Source organism: Gekko japonicus, unplaced genomic scaffold (assembly GCF_001447785.1).
Source record: "Gekko japonicus isolate JY-2015 unplaced genomic scaffold, Gekko_japonicus_V1.1 scaffold316, whole genome shotgun sequence".
Lineage (NCBI taxonomy): Eukaryota > Metazoa > Chordata > Lepidosauria > Squamata > Gekkonidae > Gekko > Gekko japonicus.
In genome coordinates this window covers 15,694-26,095 of record NW_015169784.1, presented here as the reverse complement: position 1 = coordinate 26,095, position 10,402 = coordinate 15,694, and the positions used below count along the sequence as shown (strand labels likewise).

Here is a 10,402-nt window from a genome sequence, read left to right as displayed (position 1 = left end):
CATCTGCTTGGCATGCAGAGGGTCCCCGGTTCAATCCCTGGCATCTCCAGTTACGAGAATCTGGTAGCAGGTGATGTGAAAGATGTCTCCACCTCAGACCCTGCAGTGCCGCTACCAGTCTGTGTAAGCAATACTTTGATGGACCCAGTCAGTAGAATGTAGTTTCATGTGTTCAAGACACAGGAGCAAAGAAGCAGTAGGTTGAGGTCAGGAACACCGAGCTCTCTGGAAACAGAATATCATCTTATCTAGGAAGGTACTTTTAAATGCCCCCGCATTATCTCAGCTGTGCATCCGCAGTGTGACTCAACCCACAAGAGAAAAACGGTAGCCCGCTGAGGAGAAAAAAGAGAGAGTCTTCCATATTAAGCTAAGTGGATTCTTGGCACAGAAAGCAGCCCTGAGTCATGGCAGGAGATTGCTGAGTACCTGGACTGAGTTACAGAGGGGGATGGGTCGGGAGCTAGGATTCCTGGGTTCTCCTGGATGGAAAGAGAATGGAAGATCTAGCAGCTAGGACTTCCCAGGTTCCCTAGAAATACAGCTTTAAATTTAGCAGTGAGTTAGAAAACTGGGCGGGGGGTGGGTGGGATATGCAAGAGCTCTGTCTAGGTGCCAGTGATGATTCAGAGTTCTAACTCAGCTGTCCCTTTAATAGCAGCTGGATCCGCAGCAATCAGCAAGTGGAAATGCTTATCTCCCGAGTCCTGCCAGAATTCCTGCCTAACACAGCTACTATTGAAGACACAGCTGCAGAGGAAGGTTGAGAAGTTGGCAGCATTCAAGAGCCTGCGTGGTGCAACGATCAGAGCATCAAGACTAGGAGTGGTAAACTCTGCCATGGAAGCCTCCAAGCCGAAGAGCCAGCGCTGTGCGAAGACTTCACTGAGGCGCAAGGAACGCTGTTACCTTCCCACCGAAGCGGTACCTATTTATCTATTTGCAATTTCTTGCTTTCGAACTGCTAGGTTGGCAGGAGCTGGAGCCAAAGACGGGAGCTCACTCTGTCACACGGCACTCTGGTCTTGAACTGCCAAGCTACCGACCTTCCGGTCTGCAATTCAGCATCTTAACCTCTGAGCCACTGCGGACCCTTTTGGGGTCCATTACTGGGGTATTAAACAAGAACAGAACAAAACAACAGCCAGCAGCCTCAAGGACATCAAACAGTAATCGCAAAAGAATCCAGAACCTTGTTTGAAGTTACAGGCCGGGGTGGGGTGGGTGGGGGGAGTTTTAAAAAAGTCTTTCAGCTATTTAAAGCGCTTTAGTTGACATAGTAGTGAGAAGAGAGGTGATTAACTGCTACCAAGATTTTTGAGGACTAGGAATTCCAAGATGGATAAGCTGATCACATGTCCCCAGTACAGGATGGGGACAGGAGATAACTTTTGGTCAGGATTCAGGAACACAGAACAGTGTGAGGATATATATGGAGCTTTCCATCTTCTTATGGTTGCTTAGCCCACCCAGTGGAAGCAGGGGCAAGGGGGGGGGGAGCCATGTTTTAAAGATTTCACCAGTGGTTCCAGACCCACACAAAGTGTCCTATTCTGTCATGTGAATCATTAGCATTACCATAAGTGCTACATGATACAGAAGAGAAGAGATTGGATTTATACCCCGCCCTTCACTACCCAAAGGAGTCTCATAGTGGCTTGCAATTTCCTTTCCCTTCCCCTCCCCACAACAGACACCCTGTGAGGTAGGTGGAGCTGAGAGAGCTTTTCGAGAACTGCTCCGGGGAGGGGAGAAGAATCTACATGTGAACGTGCTCCTAAGTCCTAGACTGCCTCCTGAGATCTCAACTAGTCCAATATAATTACAGCTTAGGGTGGTGGTGAGCATATCACAATTCTGCAAGAGAGCAAGAAAATCACAGAATTCAGATCCTTGAGAATCTCAATTTTCACTGAAAGCAAAAGGTTCTAGTCCTTATGGCTGGAAAGAGCACATGCCCCATCTGCTGAAATCTAGCTCCCACGAGAGGCGAGGCCAAGGAAAATTCCTTGTAGCTGTAACTACACGTTCACTCCGTGTTTCTCCCCATGACTACCTGAATACAGGCCTTTAGACGTTCACTCCGTGTTTCTCCCCATGACTAGCAGTGGGGGAATGTTATACTAAACAAAGCAAAACAGCTAGGTTTGAGTCCAGGGGAACCAAAATGATTTTGGGGGTATAAGCTTTTGAGAGTCAAAGCTTCCTTTGTCAGATATTTGATGATGGGGAGCTTTGACTCTGAAAAGCTCATACCCCAAAAACATTGTTGGTCTCTGAGGTATCACTGGATTAACATCTAGCTCTTCTACTGCAGATGAACACGGCTACCCTCTGGAATGAAACATGGTAAAATAACTGCAGGACTACAGTCATCGATCCAGAGGAGTTAGCCGTGTTAGTCTGTTGCTGCAAAATAGTAAGAAGCCCAGTAGCACCTTTAAGACTAACACACTTTACAGTAGCATAAGCTTTCGAGAAACACAGCTCTCTGATGAAGGCAGCCACATCTGACGAAGAGAGCTGTGTTTCTTTGAAAGGTTATGCTACTATAAAGTGTGTTAGTCTTAAAGGTGCTGCTGGGCTTTTTATTGTTTTGCAGAACTATGAAAAGAGAAGCTAATTGAATTTACTTCATTTGTAAGAATGCAGAAGCCTGTGTTTTGGGGTTTTTTCTCAGTGCAGAATTTGGAACGTCCGAGTTTTTCTCTCTCCACTCAATGCGGACTCAAAGCAACTTACAAGATTGAAAAAGGGCAACGGGGTGGGGGGTGGGGAAATCCATTCTACAAAAGAAAAATTACATTCAGATGATGAAACAAAATATACCTACCATCAACCAACTAAAAGAGCAGCAGACCCCTTGATGAAAGCAGTGCAACCCCCCCCCCCCAAACAAGAAGAAGAGGAGATTGGATTTATACCCCCGCCCTTCACTACCCAAAGGAGTCTCAGGTTCTCCCAGATTAGAGTCCACACACTTAACCACTACACCAGACAAGGCAGGCAAGCCAGGATTCCCTTGCTTCCACCAGGCTACTCTCCTTTATCTTTCCAGGGGCTTGAGGGGAAGGGCAGAGGAGGGTCAAATCCCCACTCAGGTGTGTCATTCATTGGGTGAACTTGGGCCAGTCGCTTTCTCTTTGCCTAACCTACCTTGCAAGGGTGTTGTGAGGATAAAACAGAGGAGGGGAGAACTGTGTGTGCCCTCCCCAAGTCCTTTAGAGGAAAGACGTGATAAGAATGGGATACATGGATAAGTATCTCACTTGATTTGTCTTCACTTAATTACTCAGAGCTGCGTAGCTTGGCCCTGAATATGCAGAGGTGACTCCACTGAAAAGCACTCCTTGAAGTTAAGCTGCAGTCTTGTATACATGTAAGCCCCCTGTGATGCAGTACACAGACAGTCAATGTGATAACAATGTGATACATGGATAAGAAGCTCACTTGATTTGTCATATGCGGAGGTGACTTCACTGAAAAGCACTCCTTGAAGTTAAGCTGCAGTGTTGTATACATGTAAGCCCCCTGTGATGCAGTACACAGACAGTCAACAGATATGGACGTGAGACCCGTCTCTAGACCCAAAGGATTAGGCATTCCCCTCTGCCCACCTCCCCCCAACCACACAGCAACGATGATTCAGACTTCTAACTCAGCAAAATATTTTAATGTCTCTGCAGAAAATAGAATAAACCAAGAAAACGACTCAACTAAGGAAACAGGCTCTTTCTTTAAGAGGTTCCCTTCCCACCCCACCTCCCAAACTCAGGGTGTTTTAACAACCCCATGAATCCTTCCTTTGGTTTCAGATCATCTTCTTGAAGTTCTCAATGGCTTCTTCTGCCTTCTGCAATTCAGTCTCACTTTGTTTCAACTGGGAAAAGAATAAAATTTGCACTGGTAAGCAGAGCATCTGTAGAAGCAGAAGAAGAGATTGGATTTATACCCCATCCTTCACTCGGAGTCTCAGAGCGGCTTACAAACTCCTTTCCCTTCCCCTCCCAACAGACACCCTGTGAGGTAGGTGGGGCTGAGAGAGCTCTTGACAGAAACTGCTCTTTTTCAAGAACAGCTCTTATCAGAACTATGGCTTGCCCAAGGTCATCCAGCAGCTGCAAGTGGAGGAGTGGGGAATCAAACCCAGTTCTCCCAGATTAGAGTCCACACACTAACCACTACACCAAACGTACTGATCATTAAGTCCCCTACGTATTGGCCATGAGAAGCCCGCTACCAGGCCTGTCAGATAGCCATTACCCGGTCCATGTGACATGGAACTGATTTTGAGATTTAGCAGTGGGGATTGTTACCTTGGCAGCATCTGTCTCCTGGACTTTGGGGGGCACCTTAGCGGTGTAGTCTGGGCTGTCCATGCGCTCCCGTAACCGCAGGATTTGCTTCTGCAACTCGGCCTTTTTGCCTACCAGTTTGGAGACCTCCTTCTCAGCATCGATCAAGCCCTGACAGGGGGGTGGAAAGAGCACAGTGCATTAATGGTAGTGGGGACAACTGTTCTGCCACCAGTGCGACACATGTGTCTCCTCACTCCAAAGAATAAGGGCGTAGTCCTCCCAAATGGATGCTGTAGTGAAGAGTGCATGTTCATGGTCCAGCACAGCTGATATTTAGTTTCCTAGTCCCCCTTGTGTCTGAAGAACAAGACTGTGATCTAAGCCTCTGTACAGATGGTCTCTGCAGAACACTGTGGAAATACAAGCTCCCCAGATGCTGACAGATGATATCATTTATTTATTTAATTTATACCCTGCCCTCTCCGCCGAGGCAGGCTCAGGGCGGTTTACATTAAAATGATTAAAAACAAATTAAAATCCAAAAAACAATGTTAAGATGCTACGCGTAACATTACAAATAAGACGGCGGAACATAGTTTTTTAAAACATTAACCATACAGGTGTCTGGTCAGGATGGTCACAGGCCACTATCCGCCCCCAGTATTGGGTATCATCACGGCACCATAGCCAATGATGACTTCCAGGGCAAGGCTCAGCTCAGTTGAATGCCTGGTGGAAGAGCTCCGTCTTGCAGGTTGTGTGGAACTGTAATAAGTCCCGCATGGCCCTAACATCCTTGGGGAGCTCATTCCCTCCGTCTTGCAGGTCCGCACGGCCCTAACATATTTGGGGAGCTCATTCCACCAGTGCGGAGCCACCACAGAAAAAGCTCTGGCCCTAGTCAGAGCTAGTCTGGCATCTTTAGGGCCGGGGAGATCCAGGAGATGTTGTGTCCCTGAGCACAGTACCCTCTGGGGAACGTGTGGGGAAAGGTGGTCCCACAGCTATGCTAGCCCTGACCTTATAAGGCTTTATAGGTAAGAGCCAGCACCTTGACGTGAATTTGGTGTGCTACAGGCAGCCAGTGCAGTGCTTTCAGGGCAGGCTGGATGTGTTCTCATGTGGAAAGTCCCAGCAGCATCCTGGCTGCTGCATTCTGCACCACCTGCAGCTTACTCGCAATACTATTAGCCATTTTACTATCAGATCCCTGCATGTTATTTGCTGTGGTGTACATAAATATGAGAAATCTGGTTTTTCGGGGAGGGGGGGATGTGACAGGGAGTAATAGCTGACTTTGATGTTTTATTGTTTATACCAGGGGTGGCCAAACTGCAGCTCGGGAGCTCTTTCGCACAGTCTAATTTAATGTTTATAAAAAGCAAATTTGCATATTTCCCCATAAAAACATGTGTACAATATTTGTTCATGTCTTGCGGCTCTTGAACACCTGACATTTCTTCTGTGTGGCTGTTACGTTAAGCAAGTTTAGCCACCCCTGGTTTAGACACTAGTGCCCCTTTACGACGGAACCACGTGGCCTTCCAAGGGAAAGGGAGATGGCAGTTAGCGGACTCCCATGCTAAAGTGATTTTGGTTCTGAGAGAGTTTCAGTTAATGATTGCCGTGTTCTTACGAAATACAAACCAACATTTTCTACGCATTCTGCCCCTTCCCCTGACTGGAGAGAGACCGCAGCATTGCCGGTTGATTTATAATCAGATCAACTGGCATTAGTGCATCTTAATGTCACTTGTCAAAACCTCTCTGTAACCTCGCGGGCTAGAAACACGGGTTTCTCTAGACGTCACACTGTGAGGCAGAATCCAGCTATACACGAATACTGTGGGTAGGCAGAGAGCACACACAGAGCCTCAGTTACAGGACCAGCCTGAGAAAGACAACCTGGCGACAGAGAAAGGAAAGCAGCAAGGCTATGCTGGAACCGCAGGCTCCACCCCCACCCCACCCCACCCCACCTCACCTGGAAGGAACGCCACGATTAGTCGATCTTACTGGTTCTTAGCTACTGGACATGCCACTGCATATGTGCTTTTAGCAGCCCTGTAGCTAGGGATTTGGGGGGAGGGGGCCTTGGGGGGCCCCCACCAGCTAATTAAATCAAAAGCTCCAGAAAAGGGGGGGGGTCATGGCCAGTGGCTGCAGTTCCCCCCCCCCCAGCAAGGGCCGGCCTTCCCTGCGGAGCATCCAGCTCCCTCCCTCCCCAAGGAGCCCCCCAGTGCCTCTTCCCGCTGCGCGCCACGTGGGGCAGCCTGACCTCCACACTCGGCTCCCTCCCAGACCTGGGAGAGGTGAGGCACACGGCAGCTGGGCTGGCCACCGGGGTGCTGCGTGTGGGCTCGGTGCGCCGGAGCACAGCTGGGCATGTCTGGCCTGGGGCAGAGGAGGCGCCTGCCTGCCTCCTTGCCTTGCCTTTACCTGCTGCTGAGGCGGCACAGAGAGCATCTGGTGGCAGGCAGCCCAAGATGGAGGCTTCTCCCGCCACCATTCATGCTTGCTGCCTTCCTGGGCCGCTCCGTCAACCTCACCTCGCCGCTTCTGCCGCCGCTACCTCTGAAATCACCACCCTCGTCTTCTCCACTGACAGGCAAGCAGGGTAAGGGGGCTCAGGGGGGAGGGGGTACTGAGGCTCGGAGCCCATAAAAACCATAAGAACCTAAGAGAAACCAATGTTGGATCAGGCCAATGGCCCATCCAGTCCAACACTCTGCTACACAGTGGCCAGAAATACCAGGTGCCATCAGGAGGTCCAGCAGTGGGGCCAGGACACTAGGAGCCCTCACACTGTTGCCCCCCCAAGCACCAAGAATACAGAGCATCACTTGCCCCAGACTGAGAGTTCCTATCTATATCTTGTGGCTAATAGCCACTGATGGACCTCTGTTCCATATGTTTATCCAGGGGTCATTTTGTAGAAAAAGAGGTGCCAGAGCATTAGCATACATATTAGCATCTCATTAGCATATGCCACGCCCCTTGACATTACTGGAAGTGTGTCAGAAGGGGAAGCAAAAAAGGGGGGGAGACATCTTTAAAAGCCTCCCCTTCCCTTCCCCAGCCGGCCTGCCAAGGCAGGATGGGGGGGGCTTGCCGCCACCACCATTTGTGCCCGCTCCTGGGCTGCCAGAGCGCCACTCGCACCGGCCCCAAATGACCCCTGTGTTTACCTAATTCCCTCTTGAAACCATCCATGCTTGTAGCCGCCACCACCTCCTGTGGCAGTGAATTCCACATGTTAATCACTCTTTGGGTGGAGAAGTACTTCTTTTAATCCATTCTAAACCAACTGCTCAGCAATTTCACTGAGTGCCCCCAAGTATTGTGAGAAAGAGAGAAAAGTACCTCTTTCTCTACCTGCTCTATCCCATGCATAATCTTATAAACCTCGATCATGTCACCCCTCAGCTGTCATTTCTCCAAGCTGAAGAGCCCCAAGCGCTTTAACCTTTCTTCACAGGGAAAGTGTTCCAACCCTTTGATCATTCTAGTTGCCCTTTTCTGCACTTTTTCCAATGCTATAATATTCTTTTTGAGGTGTGGTGACCAGAACTGTACACAGTATTCGAAATGAGGAATACTAGGGGGCTGGGCCCCATGGGCCCCACAGTAGCTATAGGCCTGGCTTTTAGTCACCTTGAGCAGAAGGTGGACAATGCATCTGTCAGAAACAATGCCCACGGCGCAGCCAGGAGGGGGCGCTTGTCCGGGCTTGAGAACCAGCACTTGCTTGGAAGAGGAGAGGGTGCAGATGTACTCAGAGCACTGAGCAACAGTCTCAACGGTGTCCGAGTCCAGGCATTGCAAGTAACCTATGGAGCAGAAGAAAAGAGGAATCGTTAATTTAACTTCAGATGGCTTGAGCTCAGAACCAGGACCATTCAGGCCTACTGAAACACCATTTTGAATTATTCCATCTTTTGCCAGAGTCAGACCCCGGAGTCTGACAAGATTGGGCTTGCCTGGGCTATCGAAGTCAGGGTGTACAGGATTGTTTTAAGGCCTAAGCACCACATCAGCTGTCTTTAGAATCCTGCATAGCTCTTTGTCCGTTTCCCAAACTAGCTGCACATATGTCATGGACTTCACCAAATTCAGTTTTTCATGGTTTAGAAATTACGTAATCTTGGCAGATAGTTTTGAGGGGGGTTTTACTAGCACAAAATACCAGGTACCTAGAGAGTGAATAAAAAAGAACAACTTAAACAAATATGCGTATGCATGTGTGGCAGGGAGGAATATTACTGAGGTAAAACTGCCTGTTAAAAAAATCATATTTATTTTTGCCCAAAATGAATATTTATGGCACAAGGTTGGCGATGCAGTCTGATTTGGAGGCTTTGGGGGAAAACTGGATGTTTCATATTGCATTTGGCTAGTAATCCCTGTACAATTTAAACTTCAAAGAAAAATATTCTTAACAGCTCATTCAAAATCAGTTTTTAAAATCAAAATCTTGCAATTTCTTCTTTTAAAGCATCTCCCTTCCCCCTAATTTGTGCTCTACACATTAAGAACAAAAATATCCTGTTCCTGGAGGGCTAGCTGTATTAGTCTGCTGCAGCAAAATAAAACAGGTTATCTTGCAAACTACAAAATGCTTATGCTGGAATCGAAACTTATTAGTCTTTAAGGTGCCCCGAGGCTCCAGTTTAAGAAAAATCACAGAGCAGTGAGGGAGCGAGACAGAGTATTTGACTCTTGAATCAAGGAAGTTCACTCCCCTCGCCTCCCCTCCCCTCCCCACCCTGCCCCATGAAGCTCATTCGACTGATACCATCAGCGAGCCATTCTCAACCAAGGTCTTCTCACAAAAAGAGGGTTTCCCAAGATTTGTGTACTGAACTGCAGCGGTTTCTCTCTGAGCTCCCCCCGTTTTCCCTTTGTCATCTTTCCGTGGCTTCTTCGTCATTCTGCCACACTCGCTCAATTTGAATCAAATGTGGTTTGAGAAAGCACAGAAACGACGAGGAAAACACAGAAAATGGGGAACAAGGAAGTGAGGAGGTGCAGCAAAATAACTTCTGCAGTTCGGCACCCAAGCCATGAGAAAACCTTCCATGAGGAAATGTCCCTCAGGCATGACATAAAAATTCACTGGAAAAAAATTCAGCTCACACCAACAAATTACTTCCTTCAAGGGCTGATCGGCATTTCAGACTGAGGAGGCTGGATAGCTACATTTTTATTCTCTGCAAAGGTCATTGTTCTCTCTCTCCCATTCTTCTCACACTTTGTACTCACAGTCAGTTTTAGTCTTGGTGAGGTTATAATCGGCTCTGAGGGAACGCACAGCCCTCACAATGCTCAGCATAAATCTGGATAGCTACATTTTTATTCTCTGCAAAGGTCATTGTTCTCTCTCTCCCATTCTTCTCACACTTTGTACTCACAGTCAGTTTTAGTCTTGGTGAGGTTATAATCGGCTCTGAGGGAACGCACAGCCCTCACAATGCTCAGCATAAAATCAACGATGCGGTCCAGGCCCTCATTCCTCCAGCGATACTAAGAAAGGACAGGAAAAGGTTTAACGATATTCCTGGTACCACAATTCACAAACAAAGTCAACACATGATATGAGCGCCCTGAACAGTGATATTCCTCCCTTGACAAAAGGTCATGAATGTTAGTAAAATGCACTAATAAACTGCTAGAACTTAACATTTTGCTGTTTGGTTCACATTGACTTACAATGGGCCTCTTATAACATGCCTTCACAGCCCACCCCCCACCCCCACCGGGGCTGCCTACCATGACATTTCTGGATTCAAGCCTGGGAGTTTCTTTCCTGATACCTGCTCTGTGGTAGGGTAAGAGGTGACACAGATGCTGGGGGGGTCGGAGGCAGGAGACCGTCGAGGCAGCCGCTGGAACAGCTCCTCCGTAACGAAAGGCATGAAGGGGCTGAGGAGACGAAGGCCGGCATCCAAGCAGGTGTAGAGAACATTCCGGGCTGTCTTGATTGCAGCTTCATCTGGACCAGCAAAGACAGGCTTCAGGCACTCCTAGGTGGAAGATTAAAGATGGTATAAGGAAATCAAATTAATGCCTTAATGGAATGTCTAGGTCAGCTTAAAAAGTATCTT

At 48.2% G+C, this 10,402-nt stretch overlaps 1 protein-coding gene across 1 annotated transcript in view; it reads right to left on the bottom strand.

Annotated features, from left to right (window-relative positions):
- Positions 1–3,766: 3,766 nt before the first annotated feature.
- Positions 3,767–10,402, bottom strand: part of VARS (valyl-tRNA synthetase) — a gene marked incomplete at its 5' end in the record, with an annotated part of 22,085 nt that continues 15,449 nt past the window's right edge. The window contains 5 exons of the mRNA XM_015416891.1: positions 3,767–3,880; positions 4,317–4,466; positions 7,953–8,128; positions 9,710–9,821; positions 10,112–10,321. Of these exons, the coding sequence (XP_015272377.1) occupies positions 3,812–3,880; positions 4,317–4,466; positions 7,953–8,128; positions 9,710–9,821; positions 10,112–10,321 (717 nt within the window). The remainder of the gene's footprint in view (positions 3,881–4,316; positions 4,467–7,952; positions 8,129–9,709; positions 9,822–10,111; positions 10,322–10,402) is intronic.